Consider the following 27,477-nt stretch of genomic DNA (forward strand, 5'->3'; position numbering starts at 1 on the left):
CGTGCTCCTTCCCGGAGCACCTGAACCTGAATGTTTCATGGGGAAGAGATCTCAGTGGCCTTTCACATGTCCCCTGAGAAGAAGGACAATGAAAACCATTTTTGTGATGGAGAAACTTGAAGAAGACGGTGAGGCACCGTGACATTTAACAAGCACCTAGTACCTGCCGGGCTCTGGGCCAAGCACTCTGACCCTCCCAACATCACACACTCAGGACAACAGACGTGGACGGGACCTGACAGATCGGGTCACAAGCAGCTCTATGGCTAAATCTGTGCCGGGCTGGCTCCCGGAGCAGTTAAAATTTTCAGAACGAGTCAATAAGATCTACAGATCGGGAGCTTTCATGTAACAATGTGCATTTCCGGCCTCTCTTGAACATTGAGGCCATCTGGCATCATGCGGCCAGGGCTGAAAGGCAGTGGCCGCTGCCTTGATGGGGCACAGCTCTCCGGTGACCACAGTCTCCACTGAAAGGCAGGACCATGTGATGGGCACCAGACCGCGTGGTAGTCATGTGACCACGGGCAAGTTGCTCTGCTTTTCGGTGCCTCAGTTTCTCCATCTGTAGAATGGAGCCCATCACGCCATACCACGGGCAAGTTGCTCTGCTTTTCAGTGCCTCAGTTTCTCCATCTGTAGAATGGAGCCCATCACGCCATACCCATCTTATAGGATGGCTGGACGGAAGAACTGGGCTGATACATGCAAAGTCCCTTTGCCTACTGCCTGGGACACAGCACGTGCTCACGAAATGTAAGCTACCATCATGGTCTTAAACCCGTTCCACCGCCCCGGACGTATGTACCTGCCAAGGCTGCTACTCAGGGGCTAACATGGCCGGGAGACTCCCTGCTTCCCTTGTTCCAGGCAGAGGCTGGCAGCAGGCACAGGAAGAGTCCCGTCCACTCTAGCGTGGGGCTTAGCATCACTCTCCCTGTCTCAGGTCAGGACTCCCCTACCTCCGGGCCGAGGCACACGGGCAATGTGGCCAGTTCACCCAGAGCCAATTTTCAAACATCGTCAAGTGGTCCACAAGCTGTACAACCCCCTGCAGGGCTACACCTGCAGGGCGGATTTGACCAGGGGGCATAAGCCGGGGATATCGGAGCCTCAGCAGACTGAGGAACACCTGGGGAAGCGTGTGACTTGGTGCCTGGAGGGGTGCGGCCGGAGATGCCACAAGAGGCCCGGGGCAGGCTAGAGGCGCGCAGGAGGCTTGTGTGTGAAGACACAAGGACCCTGACGTCCCCGAAAGGCGGGGTCTGTGATAAGACAGGCTGGGTGGCCTCGTGGGTTCAGCGTCTGACTTCAGCTCAGGCGATGATCTCGCGGTTCGTGAGTTCGAGCCCCGTGTCGGGTCCTGTGCTGACAACTCAGAACCTGGAGCCTCTTTTGGATTCTGTGTCTCCCTCTTTCTCTGCCCCTCCCTGACTTGCACTCGATCTCTCTCAAAAATGGATAAATGTTAAACAAAAATTTTTTTTTAAATAAGATGGGCTAGGCACTCCAGGTTGTGGGAACAGCAGGAGCAAAGGCGTAGTGAAGAGGACAGTGTTATGGAGACCAGAGGGAGAGAAGAGTTGGGCAAGGACGGAAGAGCCAGAGGGGCCGGTCTGAGGGGCTGGGAGCGGGGGAGGTCCGCAACACACACGCACGCACAGGCGTGCAGGGTCCGGGCGAGCATCGCACGTGGGAGGGGCGACATGGTGTGATGCCCGTGTCACTGTGCCGGGGAGACTAGCAGGGGCGGGGAGGACGGTGGCGCCGTGATGGAGCTCTGCCACGGCTCCCAGGTGCGGATGTGGCCTGGGGTCGCCACAGCTTCCTTTCTCAATAAAAGTTGAAAATCCCCATTTTCATGTAAAACTGCCCAACTTTTCAAAGTTGGCAACGCAAAGAATTTTGCAAAGGCCGTTGGGAGCCGGCTGAAATCTGTCTGCGAGCGGCCTGTGGTTGGCCGGGGACACAGCCTCCATGGTGGCCTTCTTCCCAGGATGGACCAGGGAGGGGTCGCGGCAGGGGACTGTGCCACTCTCCCTGGAGGCTTCCTGCAGCTGCGAGGTCCCCGGCTCATGCCCCGACTCATCCCACGTCACCGCACTGGCCTCGTTGAACTGTGGTTCGTTTCTGATGCCGCTGGGTGTGAGCTGGCAGGTGTAGACAGCGCATCTGATTCCTGGCCCCAGCACAACAGCGGAGTGTGGGCGATCGATAAGCCCCTGCTGATGAGGCTAAGGGCTGAGAGGCTAAGCAAGTAGAGAGGGAGATGGGGGGCGTCTCGCTCGGGGGTCTGCGGGCCGAAGGGGCAGCTGGGTCCTGAAGGAGACAGGTTTTGGCCACAGAAATAGCAGGACTTAGGGATGCCCAGCGAGGGGCAGAGGGAGAAGAGGAGGACTCAGGGGTGGGAGGCCGCAAAAGGGAGCAGGGGACCAGACCGGCTGGGACAGACCAGCCTGGGCTCGGGGATGCGGAGTTGGGAGGGTCCGTGGACTGCTGGGCAGAAATGCCAAAGACAAGCGTCTGGGGGCCAGGATGAAAGGAAGCTCGGTTCAGAAGTTAAGCTTTGGGGAAGGTTTAGATCTGGGAGCCGATGAATTTGTCCGACGGCACGTGACTTCTGTGTTCTTGGAGAAAAAGCAAAAAGACCTCGTTTGGATATCATTTCCTACGTGTTCCCTTCTCGTGGAGAGAGTACCTCAATTTTCCACCAGGCATCCGTCCTTCCCCCAACCTCTCTTCAGAGGGATAACGTGAACCCCACCCCAGGTTGCCTGGCCGGCGTGTCCTAGATCTGGGCCTCTCAGGAGGACAATCTCTGCAAGGGCTGATGTAATAAGGAGTCTGACACCATTAAGTGCCACCCCTTGGAGACTGAGGATGAAGCCAATATAGAGGAAAGCAGAGATGCATGGTAGAGGGAGGTAGATTCTGGACCACATCATGTGAACTCCTGGATCCTGCCATGCCTGAAGCCAGATATTCTCTTGTTACATGAGCTGATGAACTCTCTTTTGTGCTTATGTCAGTTTTTTTTTAAGTTTATTTATTTATTTTCAGAGAGAAAGAGAGTGCAGGAGCGTGTGAGCAGGGGAGGGCAGAGAGAGAGAATCCCAAGCAGGCTCTAGCACTGTCAGCATGGAGCCTGATGCAGGGATCGAACGCACAAACCATGAGATCATGACCTGAGCCAAAATCAAGAGTCAGATGCTCAACCAACTGAGTCACCCTGTGCTTACGTCCGTTTTAATTAGGTTTTCTGTTCTTTGCTACCAAGAGAATCCTGACTGATACTCTATCTCTGGGACTGAGAACTTTAATCAGTAGGCTCAGCTACTCAGTCAATGCTGGTCAAGGCAGGCAGGAGGTGGGAGGGGGAGCCCCAACCCCTAGGGGGCCCAGGATTTACTGAGACCGGCACCTGTCTGCGGGCAGCCCTCCCCTACTCAGACATCTGTCTAGCCCAGCTACCACTTGTTCCCGCTACAGTCCGCACAGCCCAGGGCAGGGGTCTCGGCTTCCGTCCTGGTTCTACATCTGTGCACTCCTCCCTGCTGGGAGGTCGTCTGGTCCTGAATCCCCAACCTGCTGCTTGGATCCTGAACACCTTGTTGGGCCCCCTCTCCGAAGGCTGAATTCTCTGCTTGCCTCTCCTGCCCCTGCAGGCTGGGGGCCTGTTTCAGACCCAGGACTCCTGGGGCTCTCAAGGTTACCATGCCCCTAACCTCCTGAGTGTGGACTCGGCTCCCAGATTTCAGCACCCTCCGGTGACTGACAGTGGCCTAGACCAAGCCCGAGGTCACGCACCTGGGTCGGTCCCCTTCCCACCAGCCACCCTACTAAGATGCATGGTGCTCCCCAGGCTCGAGGCTGCCCAGACCCTGCCATGGGGCACAGCCACCAGGTCGCTCAGACTCGGCTGTACCTCAGTTGCACCTTTGACTTCAAAGCTACTGCCACGTTTGGTCTTAATCCAAACAAAACAACTATAAAAAAAAAAACAATTTGGGGGGCACCTGGGTGTCTCGGTTGGTTGAGCATCTGACTTCGGCTCAGGTCGTGATCTTGGGGTTTGTGGGTTTGAGCCCATCATCGGGCTCGCTGCTGTCGGCGTGGAGCCTGCTTCGGATCCTCTGTCCTCCCCATCCTCTCTGCCCCTCCCCTGCCTGCATTCTAACAGAAATGAACAAACATTTTTTAAAAACCCAATTTTTATGGTACAGACACAGACACTCTGATCAATGGAACAGGATAGAAAACCCAGAAATGGACCCACAAACATATGGCCAACTAATCTTTGACAAAGCAGGAAAGAACATCCAATGGAATAAAGACAGTCTCTTTAGCAAATGGTGCTGGGAAAACTGGACAGCGACATGCAGAAGAGTGACCCTGGACCACTTTCTTACACCACACACAAAAATAAACTCACAATGGATGAAACACCTCAATGCAAGACAGGAAGCCATCAAAATCCTCGAGGAGAAAGCAGGCAAAAACCTCTTTGATCTTGCCCGCAGCAACTTCTTACTCAACACGCCTCCGGAGGCAAGGGAAACAAAAGCAAAAATGAACTACTGGGACCTCATCAAAGTAAAAAGCTTCTGCACAGCCAAGGAAACAATCAGCAAAACTAAAAGGCAACCAACAGAATGGGAGAAGATAGTTGCAAATGACATATCAGATAAAGGGTTAGTATCCAAAATCTATAAGGAACTTCTCAAACTCAACACCCAAAAAACAAATAACCCGGTGAAGAAATGGGCAAAAGACATGAATAGACACTTCTCCAAAGAAGACATCCAGATGGCCAACCGATGCATGAAAAGACGCTCACCATCACTCATCATCCGGGAAATACAAATCAAAACCACAATGAGATACCACCTCACACCTGTCAGAATGGCTCACATGAACAACTCAGGCAACAACAGATGTTGGCGAGGATGCAGAGAAAGAGGATCTTTTTTGCATTGTTGGTGGGAACGCAAACTGGTGCAGCCACTCTGGAAAACAGTATGGAGGCTCCTCAAAAAAATTGAAAACAGAACTATCCTATGACCCAGCCATGGCGCTACTAGGCATTTATCCAAGGGATACAGGGATGCTATTTCGAAGGGGCACATGCACCCCCATGTTTATAGCAGCACTATCAACAATAGCCAAAGTATGGAAAGAGCCCAAATGTCCATCGGTGGACGAATGGATAAAGAAGATGTGGTATATACATACAACGGAGTATTACTCGGCAATCCAAAAGAATGAAATCTGGCCATTTGCGACTACGTGGATGGAACTAGAGTGTATTATGCTAAGCGAAATTGGTCAGAGAAAGACAATTATCATATGACTTCACTCATATGAGGACTTTAAGACACAGAACAGATGAACATAAGGGAAGGGAAGCAAAAATAATATGAAAACAGGGAGGGGGACAGAACAGAAGAGACTCTTAAATATGGAGAACAAACTGAGGGTTGCTGGAGGGGTTGTGGGAGGGGGGTACGGGCTGAACGGGTAAGGGGCACTAAGGAATCTACGCCTGAAATCATTGTTGCACTCTATGCCAACTAATTTGGGTGTACACTAAAAACAAATAAATAAATTGAGACAATTAGGGATACTTGAACACGAACCGGGCTGTGGCGCACAATAACCAATTACCGCCAGGTAGGACAGTGGCATTGGAGTTGCATAAAAACAAACTCCTCATCTGTTAGAGATGCGCACTGAAGAACTGATGAGTGGAATGGTATGAGAGCCACAATCCACGTGGCGGGAAGTAAATGAAACCAGAAGGGCGGGATGCCGATTACCACGGGAGCAGGTGAGGGGTTCGTGGGTTGTTTGAGCCCATCTCTTTCCTTCCACGTTTGTTTGAAAATTCTCCCTCCTGCCCCAAACAAAGGCCTTGTTGGAAATGCAAACGTTGTCCTGGGATGTAGCGAGTCTCCCCGTGGGGCACCCCATAAGCACCAGGCCCCTCATCCAAGCCACCATGACCCTTAGCTAGACGATGCTAGAAGCCTCCTGTGGGGGCTCCCTGTTCCCTCTAAGCCACTCCCCAAACAGCGGCCGGAGTCATCTTTTAAATTCCTCATATTCTATGACCCCTGGCTCAAAACCCTCCAATCACGACGCCAACTGCTAACACTCGTATAAGACTCACAGAGCCCAGGAGTCATTCTGAGAGCTTTATATGTATTAACTGAAGAATAATTACCCAGTTTTATGGATGAAGAAACGGAGGCACAGAGATGCAGAGCAACATGCCCAAGGTCACACAGCCAGGAAGAGGCGGAAGAGGAGGAGCCAGGACTTGCCCCAGCTGGGCTGGCCCTGGTGCCTGGGCTCTGACCACTTCTCTATATTCTGCCTCTCCGGGCTTAAGATCTGAGCCAGGGAGGCCCATGCGACTTGGTTCCCACCCATCTCAGGGACCTCCCCTTGCCCTCTCCTTTGTTCAGTATCCCCGGCCGCGGCCTAGACTCCTATCCTAGAAGTGCTAAGCATGCTCCTGCCTCGGGGCCTTTGCTCCGGCTCTGGCCTCTGATGGAAGGTCTCTCGCTATTCAAAGCAGCCCTGCCTCCTTCTCCCCATGCCCCTCTCCCACGGCCCTATTACATCGTCTTTGGGACACTTAGCGCTACCTGAAATTACATCGTTCGTTTATATCCTTGTCCGTTGCCCCTTCCCCACGAGAAGGGACAGGGCCGTGTGGACAGGGCCTTGTCTGTTTGTTCAGCACGGCACCCTGAGTGCCAAGATCCGTGCGGTGCCACACACGGTCACCAGCCACAGATGGTGGCTGGCATTGCAGTCAAATTAAAGGTAAGATGCAGCTTCTCGTGAGAGATAAGCGTGGGCAAGAATGCAGAGACAAGGGAACCCTGCGCACTGTTGGTGGGTCCGTGACATGGAGCAGCCACTGTGGGGAACAGTATGGAGGCTCCCCCCAGAATGAAGAGCAGGACTTCCACGTGATTCAGCTGTTCTGCATCTGGGGATTTATCCGCATGAAACGCAATCACTAGCTCGAAAAGATACGGGTACCCCCATGTCCACCTCAGCATTACTTACAGCAGCCAAGACACGGAAACAACCCACGCGTCCACGGACAGGGGAATGGACGAGGAAGTTGTGGCACATACACACAGCCATAAAAGATGAAACCTCGCCGTTTGCAAATGGATGGACCTTGAGTGCACTGCGCTAAGTGAAATAAGTCAGACAGAGAAAGGCAAATATTGCATCATTCCACTTACATGTACAGCTTTAAAAAAACCCAAACACAGGGGTGCCTGGGTGGCTCACTAGGTTAAGCCTCCGACTTCGGCTCAGATCACCATCTCGCGGTCTGTGGGTTCGAGCCCCCCGTTGGGCCCTGTGCTGACAGCGCGGAGACTGGAGCCTGCTTCGGATGCCGTGTCCCCCTCTCTCTCTGCCCCACCCCTGCTTGTGCTCTGCCTCTGTCTCTCAAAAATTAATAAATGTTAAAAAGCAAACAAACAAACCTGAACACATAGATCCAGAGAACAGACTGGTGGTTGCCAGAGGCAGGAAGTGGGAGGTGGTGATAAGGGGGGAGAAGCACCAAAAGGCACAAACTTCCAGGTACAAGATAAAAAAGTCCTGGGGATGTAACATACAGCACGGTGACTGTAGTTAACAATACTGTATCGTAAATTTGAAAGTGCCTAAGGAAGTTGATCTTAAAAGTTCTCATCATGAGAAAAAAAAATTTTGTAACTATGTGAGCTGGTGGACGTTAACTAAATTGATTATTTAGTTTCGTTTATTATTTAGTGATTATTTGCAATATGTACCTATCTCAAAGGCTGTACCCCTAAAACGAATACAGTCTTATATGTCAATTACACCTCAATTAAAAATAAATAAATAAGGGGCGCCTGAGAGGCTCAGTTGGCTAAGTGACCGACTTCGGCTCAGGTCACGATCTCACGGTTCATGAGTTCAAGCCCCGCATCAGGCTCCGTGCTGACAGCTCAGAGCCTGGAGCCCACTTCAGAGTCTGCGTCTCCCTGTGTCTGCCCCTCCCCCTCTTGCACTCTGTCTCTCGCTCTGTCTCAAAAATAAATAAACGTTTAAAAAAACTTATAAATAAATAAATAAATAAATAAATAAATAAATAAATAAAATAAAATGCAGTTTCTTAGTTACTGGCCACACTGCAAGTTCTCAACAGCCACCTGTGGCTTGGGGGTTACTGAACCGGCCGGGGCAGACACAGAGCGTTGATATCATTGTAGAAAGTTCTCTGGGGCAGCAGGGGCTTCGACTGCCATAGCATATCACAGAGTTACACCGCTGGGGAACTCTGACATCCATTCATTCATAAACTATCTAAGGAGCAGCTTTTCTGTGTATGAAATACACCCCTGGGTGTCCATCCTGCCTCACTCGCTGTTGTGACCAAATGGAAGTGGCATCGGCACCGGTTGTGCTGTGGGCGAAGATGGTGACAACGTGCCTGTCGTTCCTGAAGGGTGCCACCAGATAGCACATAACTAACAGGCTTGTTACAAAGGGAAACACAGACCCTGGGGAGCGGCCGAAAGCCCACTTTTTGGATGGGTTACTACACACGAGAGTAAGGGAGACTTCTGGTTCCTTCCCCCTCTCTTCTGCAGGGGTGGGGGCGGTGCTGAGAAAAAAACCAGAAAAACCAACACCTCTCACGCTCCCCTCTCCACCGTGTCCCCTGCAAGTCACTAGCTGGGCCAAGTCGTGGAATCTGACAAGTATCAAAAAATGTGACAGACGTATTATCACATCCTCCTCCTGAGCCCGAGGCCGACATCACTGATCAATCACACACCCTCTTCTTTTTGAACCAGAAGGAAGGTTCCAGCTCCTTCCCAAGACAGCACTCCAGGCAGCCATTGCCAAGCAGAGCTGGTAAAAAAGACACAGTCTACCCGCCCCCTAGGAGCTCGCTACTCTAAGCCCCAGCTTCTTCACCTCCAAGGCTGACACCGCCTTGTAGGATTATTGGGGGTCAGTCGAGATGATTCATTTCCTCAGTTATTGGTGTTATTTGGGTGCCTCACGCCCGCCTGATGGACGCGGCACTGGATAAACGGCAGCTGTGACAAGGACAGACATCTGTGTGCTGCCTTCTGTTTGCCTGTGTGGATGGATTCCAGCCTCTGTGTCTTCCCTTCCCCTGAAGTCCCTCCCCTCGGGGCCAGCCCACACCCACCGCCTCACCTGATGAGGGGGAGAGGAGCCCAGAAAAGTTAGCCTGGGGATTTAACGGGCGGCATATTTTGCAATAAGAGAGACTTCCCTTTTTCTAGCACCTTCTCGTCTTATGTTCTCAATACGCCTTGGTTGGATTAGCTCCCCCCATTTAACTTTTCTTCCTTGGATTCCCATACACAAAACACTGTATTAACAAGCCGTGTCTACCAGGCTGAGCTATATTTCCTATAAAGTCTCAGTTTATCTCCTCTAAAACACACAGTAATAGCATTCTCCGGAGAATATTAAATCAAACCAACCTGCCGCTGCATTTGTTTGCGCTTTCTGCCCCCGGTAAATTCTGGCAACAGACGGGTGTGCGTTACATAAGCAGCACCCCTGTCAGGGACTGCAGTCCTCCGCACTCCACTCTGCGTGTAGAGATACCTCCTCAGGACTCTAATCCCCGCAGCCGAGGCTCCCCAAAGCACCCGCAACGACACCCTGACGTCCTGCTCCTTTTTTTTATTCTTCGCACACAGGGAAGCCTGAGTGCAGGTTCAAGAAGAAAGGCGGGCCGCGGCCAAAAGGGATGAAGCTTATCTGCTTTGTAATCCAGCACATCAAATCCGCTTTTCTTGGCCTGAGACGTATAGTCAATGACAGGGCTGAGCCACAGGGCACGGGCTTGGGCAGTCAGCACTGTTCCATTACTCATTCCAGAAGATGCTGACGACCACCTGCCAGGAAGTGCCCAAGAGGAGAGAGCATGGCCCTACCTGCTGGTAGTGTCCGCGGCTACACAGGGGTGGGGGTCCCGCTAGGGCCTGGAGGACAGCCCCTAAGCACACAGCTGGACGCCCGGGGGTGGGGGGGGTGGCGTGGGGGGGTGGCTGAGAGAATTAGCAGGAAGAAGTACAGGATGCGGGGGATGGGAAGGAGGGAGGAGGGGCAGACTCCCCTGGACTTGATCCTCAGCTTTAACCTTCCGTACGAGCCTGCTCAAACACCCGGAACTCTGATTCTCTGTGTCTCATCTGGATATCAAAAAGCGTAAGACAGCTGCTTGTGGGTTCTGGGGAATGATCTCATTCCTTCAGCTGGCAACCATGCATTTCTACTTCGCAGGGTCTTGACGTGGAGACAGCACAGGTCCTGCTCCCCAGGTGCCCACGGTGGTCTGGGGGAGGCAGGTGTCAATCCCAGTATGGGGGTGATGGAACATATTCATGAGGGCCAGAAGTGGCATAAGGGCCAGGGGTCAGGGCCAGCTTCCTGGAGAAAATGATGTCTTGTTTTCCAGGAATCAACGGCAGAGGCGGGCACTTCGAGCTGAGCCGGATGGGAGGGTCCGGAGCCTACAGGGTACCTGCCGTGTGGGGTGGTAGAGAGTCACAGCAGCTGACACTCCGGAGTGTGGAGCCAGCAAGGGGCAGGGGCTTATGGGAGACACAGGGCCTGGCGCACAGGGATTACGAGGCCCTGATGTCACAGTAAGGGGTTTGACCTGGGTCCTCTGGGACAGGGGAGCCTCTGAGGGTGTGAAGCAGCAAAGAATGATGATCAGACCTCCCAGGGGCTGGTGGAGACGGACTGGAGGCCTGGGCCTGGGGACAGCGAGAGCAGTTCAGAGGCTGCACCCTTCCACACCTCAGTGCCTTTGCACATGCGGGGCTCCCCACCTGGAACCCGCTTTCTTCTTTTCTACCTTGGCTCTGTGCTATTGTCTCTTTCCGCCACAGCTCAGTTGTGTGCTCCAAGCCCCTTCCCTGAGCTCTCCCAGCCTGATGCAGGTTCCCTCCACGTTCCAGGGGCTACAGTCTAGACAGGCCAACTCCAGCCCAACGATGAGTTTGCTTTGACTGTATAGTGGTTTCAAAGGAATTTCAATTAGCTGTTGACATTTACAAACCAGAAAGGCTCCTATCAAATTCCAAATTCCCAACTCCCTGGGAATGTTCAGATGACCTAGCAGCACTGTCTGGCATTCCTATATAGCAGCCATTAACTGAAGCTGAAAAGTGGCCTTCCCTTTACCTAAAGCATGTGCTTACCAGTTCGCCACACTCCCCACCATGCCCTGCCGTCTCTTTTCGCAATATTGAAGCTGAGGACCGGTTTCCATCATTCGTCTCCCTTGCATTATTGCTTCCCTGAGAACAAGTTGGAAGGGAGAGCAGAGCAATTCTTGTCCCCATGTCTGTCATAAGAGGGGAACCAAGTCACGCACTGAGTTCCCTGCTGAGTTCCTGGGCTTTCTGTTTGAAACCCTGGGCACTCTGCAGTCACCTCTATCAAGGCCTTCAGCACACTGCGTCCTATTTTTACAATTACTTGTCTGCCAGCTTTTAGACCAGGAGTACCTCCTGGACAGGGACTGGGTCTGTGATACCAATGTCCTCCGAACTGATCAGGAAGGCCGATGGTACATATGCTCAACAATAAATGTCGAATGAAGAAATAAATACAAACGAGAGCATGAAAAAACAGCCCAGAGAAGAAAGAAAGCATAAGTGCCCGGAGGTAGGAGGTGGTGTGGGGGTAGAAAGGAGGACAGGGATGCTGAAACCGGGGGGACAGAGGAGCACAGAGGTTAAGAGCCTCACTGTTCAGAGTGGGGTTCTCACCCCAGGGACACTGGCACAGCTGGATGCAAAATCTTGGGCTCTGCTCCAGACCCGCTGAATCGGAACCTGCATTTTAGCAAGAGTCCCGGTAAGGTATCGCAGATTAAGGTCTGAGAAGCCCTGGCTAAGTGAACGGGCCCAGAGTCTGACTGCGTGGGTTCAAATTCTCACTGTGATGCTTCCTTGCTGTGTGACTTGGGGCATGTCACACAACCTCTCTGTGTGTCTGTTTCTTATCTATTAACATTGAGCCCCAGTTCCGGCAAAGGGCGGCCACACCTGCCAGCTGAGGCCCTGCTCCTGGTGGCCCCAACCATGCAGTGTGAAATGCACCACCAGGCATTCTGCAACAGGCAGGAAGGGCCGCAGTGGGGCCTCCGCGTACCCATTTTGCAACTTCAGCACTCAGGCTGTTGGACAGCGCTAAAGTGCTTCCGTCAGTCAAACGCCCAAGGAGTAGTCGGGGGCCCTTACTTACACCATCAGCTGTCCAGTAATTCCAAACCTTGATCTTGGCTAGATCAAAGTCGTGCAGCCGGCTCGTGTTGCGGATAACAAAAAAGAGCTGGAGCGGCGGGTGGAAGGGGCACGTCCACAAGGAGGGGTCTTTCTTGCTCTGAAACACCAGCAAGAGAGGGAAGTCGTTAGCCCATTTTCTGCCTCTCCCCAGTGTAAACAAGCTGAGGGCAGGAGGCTAGGCCTCCTCTCCGTAATCCGAGGTGGAGTCTTAGATCTCAGCCGCCCGGACTGCACTTTGTAGCAGGTACTGACTCATCCCTGGCACAGGCTGGCTCGAGGGCCTCTCTGCTCTGCCATTCGGACTGAATTTAAAATGCAGCGGGCTTTATTCTAATTGATCTAATCAGCTCTGGGGAGATGGCTGGGGATGGGGAGTGAGAGGGGAAGGGAGGTTGGGAAAAGAGCCATCACTTGTGCTATTCATTAACCTGGCAAACAGAGCCTTTGGTTTTCTTTTGTAAAAACCCTGTAGAATTAAAAACATTTAAAAAATAGAAAAGGAAGAAAAGAAACCGGTGCAGGCACTGGGACGGGGCTGTGGCACCGAGCCTCAGGATTTGCTCTGTTCCCTGGCAGGGTTTCCAGGCCTCAGGACCCCAGAGTGTGGTTTCCGCCCACCGGTGAGGCTGCCAAAGCCGCTCTCAAGGCCAGAGGAGCAAGGAAGCCCTGCTGCCGTGTGCATTTTGCACCAACAAAATTCCATGCCACAGGTGCTTTAGGTGCAGGTGGAAAAAGCCAAATCTGGGGACTCTTCTCAGCCCCAGCTGCCTCCTGTTCCGTCTCTTTGGATACCTCTTTTACGTTCTGTCCCGAGAAAACTCACAGCTGCTCCCAAACAGCACCCTGCAGGCTCGGCCTCAGTGCCTTTGCACAGGCTGGGCCTCTGTTTGCAATACTCTTCCAGCCCCTCCCTCCCAGGGAAATTCAGCCCAAATGTGCTGTCACGCCCACAGTCACCCCTTCCCTGTCACCATCACTCTCTCCTCCAGGCACCTAGGGTTCCTTGCAGTGCCTAAGGTTAGCATTTTACTCAGTGTCCCACAACCACCTGTTTTCCAGTCCAGGTCAGCCCTCCACACACTTGACTGTGAGCTCAAGGGAAGCGTCTGTGTAGAGTTTCCACACGGTTCCCTGGCACATGGTAGATGCCACAGAATCTTTGTCGAATGAATGAATGAATGAATGAATGAAATTTACCTCTTAATAGCTGTCTTTTCATTGCAACTAGAGAAGAGGCTATAAACTCATCTGGCCTGCCTAGCTATTTTGTTTGGCTCATGAAGTATTCAAAATCACTGCTGCCAACATTTAAAGATGGGGAGATTTCGCCTTTCCCTCCAGAGCTAGTGTGTGGACGGGCAAGATGCAGGGCAACACAGGGCCCCTAACAGCTGCTGGCTGGGGCCTAGGGCACAGCTCCCATGGCCGGGCCGGCTGGGGCTCTCGGGCACCCCCGTCCCCACAGCTCCCTACAGTTTTAGAGTTTTGTTTTGTTTTGTTTTGTTTTAAATTTTGAGAGAGAGAGGGAAAGAGTGTGTGTGAGCTGGGGAGGGGCAGGGAGAGAGAGAGGTGGGCAGAGGATCCGAAGTGGGCTCTGTGCTGACAGTGGGGAGCCCGAGGCAGGGCTGGAACTCATGAACCGTGAGCTCATGACCTGAGCCGAAGTCAGATGCTTAAGTGACCCACCCAGGCACCCCAGCTTACAGTTTTAGTCTCACACCTACTTCTCTTTCCAGGTTATGCCCCTCTCTGGCCCCTGCGGGCAATTGAGTCTAGGGTCCCCACCTAGTGGCTGACAGCTGCAGTAAGTCCCATCTGCCAACATAACCACCACATCTCTGATACCAGTGAAGTTGTCCCTTTCACCTAAACGGAGCACCGCTGTGTATTTGAGAAGGTCTCAGCAGACTCCTGTCACCAGGACCAGGCCGGCTACTTGACACAGCCCGGGGAGGAGACTGGCCGACGCTGGGGTTTTGCTGCCCCCCAGGAGATGCGAGGCCCAGGCTCCAGCTGCGGGGGGAGAACAAAGCCGGCTTGTTCCAGTGACAATGGTGCCTTTCAGGAGGGAGGAGGTTGCTTTTGTTAAGGGGGAGAGAGGGGTTCAAGGGGTTCTGACTTATTCCGGCCAAGTTTCTCAAGCTCTGCAAGAACTTTTAGTGCTCTGGGCAGCTGCAAGGGGTCAGGAGACCACATTTCAGCTTCCAACGGGTGAATCTCATTCGTTCCCCAAGTTGGGGCCTAAACTGGGTCGCTGTGGTTGCTTGACAAAGGAAGAGTCTGAAGGCTGACCCTTAGACACGGGCGAGGGGACTGTCATTGATTTCCCATCACATTTCTGTCAGCAGGAGGGATAACAGGAGGACTAAGTGGGAATCATGGTGTTCAAAGTCAAAGAACATTAACCTGCGGGTAACTCAGGGCCTCATTAGCAGACAGAGTCTCTGAGATGAAGGCTGATGGGAAGCCGTTGAGGGCTGGCCGAGGCATGCTGCGCGAACCCCCGGATGCCAGGCCAGCAGGCCTAGCGTCTGCTGCACCTGTCCATCACAGGCAGTAACAGAGACGGCAGAACAAGAATCAGGGTTCCCTCTTGCCGCTGCTGTGACCTCACTGGGTTCTCTCAAAGCCCTGGGAGGGGACGAGTGCTGTAACCCTCCCGTCACAGCTCAGCAAGGGAGCAAAGGGTGTGGCTCGCCTCAGTGGTGGAGTAAGGATGTACACCTATTTTAATCCATTAATTCATGCTGTCTTAGTTTGTATTCTCTCAGAAGCAGACCCCCGAGTCAAGGATTTGAGTGTCAGGAGATTATTTGGACACCAAAGGAGCATGGGGAAGAGGAGAGGAGGAAAGGCATTCCATAAAGAGTGTGTTACCAAGAGAGCCCGCTCCTGTGGCATCTGGAGCTCAGTGCCACCAGGGAATCTGGGAGCCAGAGCAGAACGTGCCCCGGAGCAACTCCACCCCCGGGACAAGGGAGCTCGGGTATTCATACCCCAATGCCCACCAGCGTAGGTTGAGGGCTGCTCCTGGGGGCTCCATTCCCCACCGGTTTGGGCCCACTTCACGGGAGGCAGAGTGGGCCCCGGAGGCCAGAAAAGCAATCCTCCGTCAGAGAATTATCAGTGGGAAGTACAGCCAGCACGCACAGACGTGGGAAGGGCCAGAGGGCCGGGGAGGCTCTCACAGCGTCTGTTACCCATTTGCTCAATACAAATACCCTCCTGTGGGGCAGGTGCCGAACTACAGTCAGGGGTGGGTGGCGGAGCCTGGCCCACCAGGTCCCAGCTCTGCACTGGTCGGGGAAGCAAACAAGTAATACTGCCAGGAAAAAAAAACAAAAACAAAAACAAAGACAAACCCCAACCAGGCAGGGATAAATTCGACAAAGAAAGTAAGAGTGAATTCTTAATGGCCAATGGAAGGGCATTTTTAGAATGGACGGTCAGGGGAGACAGGAGGTCCCTTTCTCATTCCTAATTAAGGTGCTTCCCTCTTCCAGAATTAACCTAATACAGATCTACCCCCTTCAGGGATATGCTGGACTGCCCTCAGAAGTAGCCCCAATTTAATAAATTATCATAATCAAAAGGAACAAGCTATGGACACACACAGTTTGGATGGATGTCAAAGGCATTATACTGAGTGGAAAAAGCCAGTCTCAAAAAGATTACATACAAGATGATTCCTTTTATATAGCACTCTTGAAGCGAAAACAGATCAGCGGTTGCCAACGTTAGGGATGGGTGTGTGGGGGGTTATGGCTGTAAAGGGTTGCGAGGGGGAATCCCTCTCTGGTGATGGAAGTGTTGTATTTTGTGTTTGTGTATTTTGATGGGGTGGTGGTTACATGAATCTACACATGAGTGATAACATTGCATAGGACTCATACGCACACACACACGAATGTGTGTACAAAGGTGTGCACCTGATACTAATGTCAATTTCCTGGGTTTGATAATGTACTACAGTTATACAGAATGTTAGCACTGGGGGACGCTGGTGGGCAAGGGCACAAGGGACCTCTCCATACTTTTTTTAAAAAAATGGAGATATACTTCACATATATATAAAGTCACCACCTTCAAGTATGCAATTCAGCGGGTTTTGTTTTGTTTAGTATATTTCAAGGTTGTGTCACCATCACCACTACCTTTTTCCAGCATACTCAAAGAACTCCATACTCAATGTGTGGCCTGCCGGGTCTGGGTTCTTCCACATCCCATAATGTTTTCGAAGGTTCATCCTTGTTGCGTTAACAATCGGCGCTTTGTTCCTTTTTACAGCTGAGTAATATTCCATTGTATGGACGTACCACATTTTCTTTATCCATTCATCTGTGGATAAACATTTGAGTTGTTTCCACCTTGTGGCTATCATGAATGATACTGCCATGAACATTGGTGTGTAAATTTTTGTAGGAACACATTTTCCGTTCCCTTGGGTCTGCACCTAGGAGTGGAACTGCTGGGTCATAGGCTAACTCTACACTTAACTTTTGGAGAAACGGCCGAACTGTTTTTCACCACGGCCGCACCACTTTACTTTTGTATTCCTGCCAGCGAGGCATGGTTTTTCCACATGAGTTGCCAATACTTTATTATTTTCTCTTTTCTTTTCAAAAACTGTAACAACCTGGTGGGTATGAAATGATACGTCTTTGGGTTTTGATTTGCATTTCCCTAATGACTAATGATGTTGATAGCATCTTTCCTGTGCTTCTGGGCCGTGTATGTCTTCTTTGGAGGAAAGTCTATTCTGAGTGCTTTGGTCATATTTTCATGTGGTTGCTTGTCATTTTGTTGTTGAGTTTCAGATTTCTTTTCTTTATATATTCTGGATGATAGACCCTTATCAGATATACGATTTGCAAATATTTTCTCCCATTTCCTAAGATGTCTTTTCAAGTTTCTTGATGAATGTCCTTTGAAGCAAATGTGTTTTAAATTTTGATGAAGTCTGATTTATCTATTTTCTTCTTTTGTTGCTTGTGCTTTCCGAGCCATATGTAAGACCTCAGTGAAAAGCTCAAGGGTATGAAGATTTATACCTGTGTTTCTTCTAAGAGTTTTACAGTTTTAAAAGCTTTAAAAGTTCTAAGGTCTTTAATCCACCGAGTTAGTTTTTGCAGATGATGTTAGGGTAGGAACCCAACTTCGTTCTTTTGCATCAGCAATCCAGTTTGTCCCGATATCATCTGCTAAAAAAATGATTTTTTTTTCTCCACCCAATAGTATTGGCATCTTTGTTGAAAATCAGTTGCCTGTAGAGGCACCTGGGTGGCTTAGTCGGTTTAGCTGGTTAAGCATCCGACTTTGGCCCAGGTATGATCTCATGCTTTGTGAGTTCGAGCCCTGCGTCGGGCTCTGTGCTGACAGCTCAGAGCCTGAAGCCTGTTTTGGATTCTGTGTCTCTGTCTCTTTCCGCCCCTCCCCCATTCTCGCTCTCTCTCTCTCTCTCTCTCTCTCTCTCTCCCTCAAAAATAAATAAACATTAAAAAAAGAAAAGAAAATCAGTGGACTGCAGATGTATGGGTCTATTTCTCTATCAATTCTGTTCCATTGATCTATATATATGTCTATCTCTATGCCAGTACCACAGTCTTGATTACTGTAGGTTGGTTTTGAAATTGGAAGAGTGAGTCTTCCAACTTCCTTCTTTTCCAACATAGTTTTAGCTATTCTGGGTCCCTTGAACTTCCATACATATTTTAAGATCAGCTTATCAATTTCCACAAAAAAAGGCAGTTGGAATTTTGATAGGATTGCATGGAATCTGCAGATAATTCAGGGAGCGTTGCCATATCAACAGTATTCCGATCTGTGAACATGAAATGTCTTTTCATTTATTTGGGTCTTCTTCAATTCCCACCAACAGTATCTCATACTTTTCAATGTACAAGTCTTTCACTTATTTGGTGAAATTTACTCTTAAGTATCTTTTTTTTTTTTATGCTATTTTAAAACAGATTTTTTTTCAGGGCACCTGGCAGCTCAGTCGGTTAAGTGTCTGACTCTTGATGTTGGCTCAGGTTATGATCTCATGATCTGTGGGACTGAGCCCCGTGTTGCACTCTGCACTGACACTTCAGAGCTTGCTTGGGATTCTCTCTCTCCGCCGCCCTCTGCCCTTCCCCTGCTTGCGCGCGTGCTCTTTCTCTCTCTTGAAAGAAATAAACATTGGGGCGCCTGGGTGGCTCAGTCGGCTGGGCGTCCGACTTCAGCTCAGGTCACGATCTCGCAGTTCGTGGGTTCGAGCCCCGCGTTGGGCTCTGTGCTGACAGCTCAGAGCCTGGAGCCTGTTTCGGATTCTGTGTCTCCCTCTCTCTCTCTGACCCACCCCGTTCATGCTCTATCTCTCTGTCTCAAAAATAAATAAACGTTAAAAAAAAATTTTTTTAAAAAAAAGAAAGAAAGAAACATTAAAAAAATTTTTTTAAAAACAGATTTTTTTCCCCTTAGTTTCCTTTTTCAGATTGCTCATTGCTAGGGTATAGAAATACAACTTTTTTTTTTTTTTTTTTTTTTTGTATATTAGTCTTTTATCAACTTGCTGAACAGGATTTTAGTTTATCAGTAGTTTTTGTGGATTCTTTAGGGTTTTCTATCTGTAAGATCATATCACCCACAAATATAGTTTTACTTCTTTCTTTCCAACCTCTTATTTTTCTGTTTATTTACTTATTTGAGTTTTTATTTGTTTGAGAGAGGGAGGGCACACGTGGAGGAGGGGCACAGAGAGAGGCGGAGAGAGAGAACCCCAAGCGGAGCCCAATGCGGGGCTCCAACTCATGAACCATGAGATTATGACCTGAGCTGAAGTCGGATGCTTAACCGACTGAGCCACCCAGGGGCTCTTTATTTCGTTTTCTTGCCTAACTTCCCGGGGAAGAATCTCGAGTACAATGTTGAACAGAAGTGGTGGAAGCAGGCATCCCTGTCTTGTTCCTGATCTTAGTGCAAAAGCTTTCAGTCTTTTACCAGCATGATGCGAGCTGTGGGTTTTTACAGATGCCCTTATTAGGTTGAGAATGTTTCCTTCTCTTCTTGGCTTGTTTGTGGTTTTTATCATGAAAGGGTGTTGAATTTTGTCAAATGCTCCTTCTGTATCTATTAAGAATGTTACATGACTTTTTCCCCTCTATCCTATCAACATGTTGTATTATATTGATCCGTTCTCATATACTGAACAACAAACCATGCGTTCCCGGGATCAAGTCCACTCGGTTTCAACGTATAAATCTTTCTATGAACTGGGAGACTTGGCTTGCTAATGTTTTGTTGACGATCACGTTATATTCATAAGGGCTGTTGGTCTATAGTTTTCTTTCCTTGGGATGTCTTTGGCTTTGTGATCAGGGTCAGACTGGTCTCATAAAATGAGTTTGGAAGTCTTCCCTCTTCTTCATTTTAGAAGAGGTTGTGAAGGATTGGTGTTAATTCTTCAAATATTTGGTATGACTCACCAGTGAAGCCATCTGGTCCTTGGTTTTTCTTTGTTGGAAGTTTCTTGGATTATTAATTCAATCTCTGTACTTGCTATAGGTCTAGCCAGATGGTCTATTTCCTCTTCACTCAGTCTTGGTGATTTGTGTCTTTCTAGGACGATGTCCATTTCACCCGGGATATCTTTATTTGTTGGCATAAGATTGTCCAGAATATTCCCTAACCATCTTTTTTTCCCTGTCAGGTAGACTAATGTCCCTTCTTTCATTCCTGATTTTAGTTATTTGAATCCTTTCCCCTCTTTCCTTGCTGATCTAGCTAAAGTTTTGTTAACTTTGCCGATCCTTTCAAAAAACCAACTTTTGGCTTCACTGATATCCCTTTATTATTTTTCTCTTCTCTGCACAAGGTTTTTGTTTTGTTTCGTACTGTTCACAATTTCCTGCGATTCTACGATTATTTCCAAACAGAAAAGTACAAAAAAATGTATTGTGAACATTTATGTGCTGGGGATGTAGCATGGTGAGGACAAGAATGTATAGCTGAGTGGGGGGAGAGGGGAAGACAGATAATAAATGAGTGAACGAGACCACGTCTTAATGTGAGAAGCGCCCTGAAGAAAATGAAAGAACAGGATGTGACAGAGGCAGGTGGGGAAGACTGGGGTGGTGTGGGGAAAAGAGTCCTCCACACAGGAGTCAGGGAAGGGCTTGCTGAGAAAGCGGTATTTGGGCTGAAATTCAAATGAAGAGAGAGGAGGTAGCCACATGACACCCTGGAGGAGGGAAGTTCTGGGCAGGGACCAGAGGTGCAATGAGCTTCAAGCGTCAGAAGAGCAGAAGGCAGCCTCTGGCTGCTGGAGCCCCGGGGCCCGAGGCAGTAGAGGGAGCCGAAGGCCCGTTCACAGACAGCCTCCCAGGCCACGGGAGGCATGAGATTTCACTTCGAAGTATACTGGGAAGTCATGGCTGGGGTTTTAAGCAGGGGAGGGGTGCAAGCTGACATTTGTAAAAGATCACTTTGGTTACAGAGCAGAAAATGGAGCAGATGGGGCCAGAAGAGAAGACGAGGAGACAGGAGGCCATTTAACAGTGGGCACGGGTGAAGGCGACAGACCCGGGCTCTGTATTGCAGGAGGAATCAACAGGACTTTCTGGTGTCCTGGAAGGTGGCAGGAAGGGGTCGGGGCAGTCAAGGAAGACTCTTAAGAGGTTAAGAGGTGGCCTTAGCAGCAAAGCAGACAGCAACGCCATTTACTGAGCACAGGAATCTTGTAGGCGGGAGAGACGTGGGTAGTGCAGGGGAATGAAAAGTTAGGTTTCAGATCACTGAAGTCTGGGATGTCCAGTAGGTGCCCGACAAGAGACGCCAAGCAGGAAGTTGGCATTTAAATCAGGAACTCAGAGAGGCAGGCAGGCCCTGGCATATCCATCTAGAATCATCTTGAAGCCACGGGCCTGGGCGAAGCCAATAAGAGAGCTGGCATGGGCACAGAGGGGAGCCGGGCCTGCACTGAGCGTGGGGCACCCCCGTATGTTCCGGCAGCCCCCAGCTCTCTTCCACTGAAGCAACTTCTCTTCTGAATCCAGACTCCACTCTCAGTTACCTGCTGGTCAGATTTCAGCCGAGCTCCCTGACTCCGTGGCAGTATGGCCCGGGGCAGGTCCCTAGTCCTCCCCGAGACTTGGTTTCTCATTTAATCAAATGTGGGAGAGCAGCCCCAGGTTCATGTGAGCATCGCACGAGGGACGTCTGAGGACTCCGGCTAGCACGCTGTGGGGCTAAACCCCTGCGAAACCGGGTGGTCCGGAGAGGCTGCGTGTGTTGGTAGTCCCGGACCTCATACGTAGGAGGACCGTCGGGGAGACCCCATGCCAGGACGGCAGAGGGAATCCAGCCTGCCCACAGCTGGGCCTGGAGACCCAGTAGCCCAGGAGGAGATGGCTGCCTCATGTCCCAACCTCAGGGTCAAAAATTTAAAACCCCAAGCCCACCAGAACCATGGGCTGGGCTTGTCCCTGCCGTCACATGGCAAAGCTCACCAGCCTCTGCTAAGCGGAGGAAAAGGAACAGTAATTGTAGAAACTGGCGGCCATCAGGGGCGCTGGGGGGTGCTCAGTCGGTTAAGCATCTCACTCTTGGTTTCGGCTCAGGTTATGATCTCAGGGCTTCGTGGGTTGGAGCCCCACATTGGGCTCTGTGCTGGCAGTGAGGAGCCTGCTTGGGATTCTCTCTCTCTCTGTCCTCTCTCTCTGCCCCTCCCCACCTGGCACTGTCTCTGTCTCTCTCAAAATAAACAAATAAACTTAAAAAAAAAAAAACTGGCCCCCAGCAAATCCAATGATGCTTTTACTGCCCCAGGATGCTCTGTTCTGTGCAGCAGGCTTCCAAAGTGCTGCTGCTCTGTGCACAAGGGAGACGGGAGAGGGGTGCCTACAGACTCGAAGCAGGAAGCAGAGCAGGAGAACCCAAGGCCAGAGCATCCCAGTGGCTGTGACCTATGGGACCTGTTTCTTTCAAGGTCACGGAGCTGCCGATCTTAGAGGGCTGTCACCACCCAGTCTAGCCCCATGGACGGGTAGTGTCTCTCAGAGACCTAGCATCTATCCTGCCTTCCCTTCAGTAACAACCCTGAATCTCCTCCAGGGAGAGTTTCTCCCTGCCCCGCTGTGGCATCTCGGGGTAACTGGCATCACGGTGGCCACTTTCCTAGCCAGGGTCACCCATCAGCCTTCCTCTCCTGCGACCGTGTTATCCACAGCAGGGCGACAGGATGACAAACCAACTAACGCACGCTGCCCCCCGCCGCCCCCAAAAAAGACCACACCCTTGGTGCACATCCTGGATGCTGCCAAGAACCCCAACACGACCACGGGGTCCTCTGGCCTGGGTGACAGCGAGTCTTCCCAGCTACCCAAAGGCTTGCAACAAATTCCTTTGTTAGAAATTTGCTAAAGTGAGCCAGACTCCAGTTTCTTTTGCAGACAAGTAAGAATCGTATGGGTTATCCGTGCTCTCCGGTTCGATTTTACGGGGGGCGGGGGGTGCGCGGGCAGGGGGGGCGGGGGGGGCAGAGAAACTGATTCTCTGAGAAGGCAGGTAAGTTGCTGAAGTCAAAACCAGAATGCGGGTCTCTAGAACGGAGGATTCCCAAGCTCCCTTTTTGTACCTCCTCTTCTTTAAATGGGAATGATATCTCTTCTTAGTGGTATTAATATTATTACCAATAAAACAACAAATATAACAAGAGCTGGTGTTTTGGAGCCCTTAGGAAGAGCCAGCCACGGCGCTGAGCTTTTTATAGTTATGTTCGCTCCCCACAACATCGTAGCAAGGTAAGTTCCATTATTACGCCCATTTTACAGATGAGGAAGCTAAAGCAGAGGTCAGGTGAGTTGCCTGTGCTCATGAGGCTGTAAACGGTAAGCTTCGAGCACGGGCCTTTCTGCTTCTGGAGCCTGTGTACTGCTGGGTTTAAATAAGGTTATATGGATGATAGCCCGTGCCTGGCACTAGGTAAGAACTGAACATGTGGGCGCTGATTTCTTTTCAATACATTTTAAAAAATTTATAATTGGGGCGCCTGGGTGGCGCAGTCGGTTAAGCGTCCGACTTCAGCCAGGTCACGATCTCGTAGTTCGTGAGTTCGAGCCCCGCATCGGGCTCTGGGCTGATGGCTCAGAGCCTGGAGCCTGTTTCTGATTCTGTGTCTCCCTCTCTCTCTGCCCCTCCCCCGTTCATGCTCTGTCTCTCTCTGTCCCAAAAATAAATAAATGTTGAAAAAAAAAAAATTAAAAAAAAAAATTTATAATTGTTCTTTGGAACGGATAATACAGGTGCTTGGCGGGAGATTTACAAGGTGCCAACAAGGCCCCAAAGGAAGTCCTCCTATCGCCTCTGTGCCTTGCCCACCCGGTTCTATGGCCCAGAGGCAAAGTCTGTCCCCAGGTTCTCAGGCCCCTCCTGGGGGCGAAGCACCACATAGTAAAGACATGCTGCTGGGCGGCCTACCTCAGCTTAGCTCCCAGTCTCTGTGTCCAACTTGCAAGTGGAAAGAGGAGAAAATGCCAGTGCTCACCCTTCCTTCCCTCCTTCCTTCCTCCCTTCCCTCCCTCCTTCTCACCTTCCCTCCTTCCTTCCTTCCCTCCCTCCCTCCTTCCCTCCCTTCCTTCCTTCCTCCCCTCCTTCCTTCCTCCCCTCCTTCCCTCCCTCCCTCCTTCCTTCCTTCCTCCCTTCCTTCCTTCCTTCCTTCCTTCCTTCCTTCCTTCCTCCCCTCCTTCCCTCCCTCCTTCTTTCCTTTTTTGACTATTAGATATTTAAAGGGCAGGAACATTCAGGGCACCTGGGTGGCTCAGTCAGTTGAGCATCTGACCCCTGATTTTGGCTCAGGTCATGATCCTAGGGTTGTAGGATCGAGCGCCATGTTGGGTTCCTTGCTCAACATGGAGCCTGCTTAAGATTCTGTCTCTCTCTCTCTCTCTCTCTCTCTCCCTCTGCCCCTCCCCTGCTCATGCATGTGCACACTCTCTCTCCCCCCAAAATAAAATGAAATAAAGGACAGGAACGTGTGATGTGTGTTGGGTGTGTACTTGATATTTGTTGGGAAGCAGGACTGGGGGGCGGGGGGATGCTGTGGACATGGGCCCTGGGCCAGGCTGCAGGATGTGAACGTGGCCCCACCACCTTCTGGAGGTGTGACCTTGACCAAGTCAATATTCTTCTCCAAGCCTCTGTTTCTTCATTGATAATAAAATAAAGGCATTGACCTCAATGACCCCCAAGGTTCCATGTTTGGTGGTGACTGTGGCAAACTGCAGGGTGGATAGAAGGAGGTGACTTGGCTCCTCTTTGGGCCCTATTCTCCCAAGAACAAGCCCAGGGATCTGGGAATGAGCTGGGGGACGGCTCGGGGCCCTCACCCACACCTTTCCCTCAGGTTCCTTCCGCTGTGCCTGAATGAATGATGATGGACAACTATCTTCTTCCCCTCCCCATACCTGCACCCCCCCCACCTGCGTCACAGACTTATCGTGGGCAGAGAAAATGCATCAAAACACAAGGCCAAGGCTCACTGTAGTTTCAAGCACCGCCTCCACTTACAGCTAAGTTCCTATTGACCAGGTGGCCCAGGTCCCCGGGCGTGTCCGTGTTCCGGATATCCACGTCATGGGGCGACACGTAAAGCTTTGTGTTGTTCCGGTCAAAGAACTCAACTTCCGTGAGACCCACCCAGGACGTATGGCCCCAGTTGGACAGGATTTCCATGGTCACGTAGACGGCATCTTCGATCTCTCCGCCTCTTGTTCTCAGTTTGTCCTTAACAGACATAAAAATAATGCTAACGGGTCAAAACACGACAGGCTGGATTCAGCTCACCACTACACAACAGGTTATTTAGCCACTCGGTGCCTCAGTTTCCCCACCCATACAATGAGGATAAGAACAGCACCCATTACATATAGTTATTACAAAGATTAAATGAGCTCATATTTGAAAAGCATTTGAAACAGTTACTGTGAATCCTGGCAGTTGGTATTTCCGTAAGAGTTTGCAAGTAACAAAAAAATGTTTAAAAGGCATCAGATTGTGGCTGAATGTGCTTTTCTCTTCCTCATTACCAAGTGTTCACGGCCTATCGGCTGAGTTGGGGAAGGTGTTGTGGGCTCAATTGTGTCCCCCACCTCCCCAAATTCATATGCGAAAGCCCTAACCCCAGTACCTGAGCGTGTTCCTCTATTTGGAGACACAACCTTTAAAGAGGTAATTAAGTTAAAATGAGGCCGTGAGGGTGGGCCCAAATCCAATGTGAACCATGTCCTTAGAAGAAGGGGAAATCTGGGGGCTCCTGGGTGGCTCAGTCGGTTAAGCGTCTGACTCTTGATGTCTGCTCATGACGAGATCTCACGGTTTGTGAGTTTGAGCCCCACGTGAGGCTTTGCAACGATGGCACGGAGCCTGCTTAGAATTTTCTCTCCCTCTACCCCACTCATCCTCTCTTGCTCTCTCTCAAAATAAATAAATTTTAAAAATTAAAAAAAAAAGGGGGGGGGTGTAAATCTGCCCGGGAGAGACACCAGAAATGCTCATGCACACAGGAAAGATGGTGTTGAGACACAGCCAGAGGACGGCCATCAGCAAGGCAGGAGAAGAGGCCTCAGGAGCCATCAAACCTGCCCACACCTTGACCTTGGACTTCAGCCTGCAGAACTTGAGAGAAATACATCTCTGCTGTTTAGGCCACCACCCCGTCTGAGGTGTGGCTACCCTAGCAAATGAATTCAGATGACACCATCTCTCTGACAATCCCGTCACGGAGACTAAGTGAGATACGGATACTGGGGGAAGTCCCTGTCATGGGTCCTGGCCCCCCGTGTGTGCTCCCTGAGTGTCCACTTCCTCCCATGTTTTCCCTTCACTGATGTTAGCGCTGCCTCCTTCGTGGGCTGCTTTCCGGTCCGAGGCCTCGTGAATGCCATCAATAAACAGCCACGCTGCGGAATGGCTTCCCGAGGCCCCTTCGGGCCCCGACTGCAGTGCTGGTCGCCACGGATCAGTCCCTCATAAAATGGTGCATTCCCTGCGTGCACATGCCCTCTGTTAATTAGCACTGGTAATCTGCAATGGTTCTGTGAGCAGGGAGTTGAGCAAATGAACAGCAACTGTTCCCTACTTACTTTTTTAATTAATAGCCAGCGAGACGTGCCATCGCCCTCAGCGTGTGTTTGGACGAGCCTTGATGGCCACGCGACGGGGATGGGGACGGGGAGGGAGGGAGGTCAGCTCCCAGCTCCCAGAGGGAACACAGGGCCCGCTCTTACCAGCAGACCCCGCAGGCACCGCCTGCTCTGGGCAGAGCCGGGTGGGACCCTGGCCAAGGCCCTCTGCCGCCCTGGGCCCGAGTCCCAGACGCGAAGGACAGTGATGAACCGAAGCCGGCCTCGCTCAAGTGGGGCGGCGGGGGTAGGGTGAAGAGGCTAATGAGCCGCTCCGCCAGGTGAGGGGTGGGAGGCGTGAAGGGAGGTTCACCTCGGCTGCCGGCAGCAGGGGGAGGTCCAGATGGGAGGCGAGCTGCCTCGCAGAGGGGCCGGCGGATCCCACAGCCCGTGCAATCTAAAATGTGCGACGTCCTGCGGCGGGGCTTCTAAATGAAGCAGCCGGAGGGTCTACTAACTAAGGACGCGTCACAACCTGCCAGCGTCTCGAGTCGATGGCCCCCCTGCTCCCGACTCGCTTGATTTAGGATCCCTCGTGGGGGTCTAAGGTAAATGCGGGTTGGCCGCTCCGGGTCTCCGCACTCCCTGCCCTCCTCTCTCGTGTCTCTTCTCAGCCATGACGATGGTCCTAGAGGGGGAAGGACCCCTTCTCAGCCCAAGGAGGAGCCCGACTGCTCCAATGAAATAGCGTGGCCTGTCCCCTGAGCCACCGAGGGGTGGGGGTGGGGGGGTAGCTTTGTGATGGGTACGTGACCCAATCTCAGTTCTGTGCGTGGAAGAAATGCTCTTCGCTCCTGACTGTAGGGCCCGAGGCGATGAGGGCAAGGGGCGGTAACCACTCTAGCTTTTGAGGGGTCCCAGGGAGACAGCAGAGCCGGGCCTGGGTGCTGAGGTGGGGACGGAGCTCGAGGAAGCGGCTGGCATTGTGGAGACACAGCACGAGCTGCTGGGTTGAGCCCCAACTGGTC

At 51.2% G+C, this 27,477-nt stretch overlaps 1 protein-coding gene across 7 annotated transcripts in view; it reads right to left on the bottom strand.

Moving 5' to 3' along the window:
- KATNIP (katanin interacting protein) overlaps positions 1-27,477 on the bottom strand; it is a 195,695-nt gene that overhangs the window by 40,799 nt on the left and 127,419 nt on the right. For 6 of the 7 annotated variants that reach the window (XR_007147896.1, XM_047839284.1, XM_047839280.1 and 3 more), the window contains 2 exons: positions 24,897-25,112; positions 12,310-12,447 (listed from right to left, as the gene is read on the bottom strand). Coding sequence is in view for 6 of the 7 variants with exons in the window: in XM_047839284.1 (XP_047695240.1) it covers positions 12,310-12,447; positions 24,897-25,112 (354 nt within the window). In the remaining variant the exon portion in view is untranslated. The remainder of the gene's footprint in view (positions 1-12,309; positions 12,448-24,896; positions 25,113-27,477) is intronic. The other variant, XM_047839283.1, reaches the window with a different exon arrangement.

Source organism: Prionailurus viverrinus, chromosome E3 (assembly GCF_022837055.1).
Source record: "Prionailurus viverrinus isolate Anna chromosome E3, UM_Priviv_1.0, whole genome shotgun sequence".
Lineage (NCBI taxonomy): Eukaryota > Metazoa > Chordata > Mammalia > Carnivora > Felidae > Prionailurus > Prionailurus viverrinus.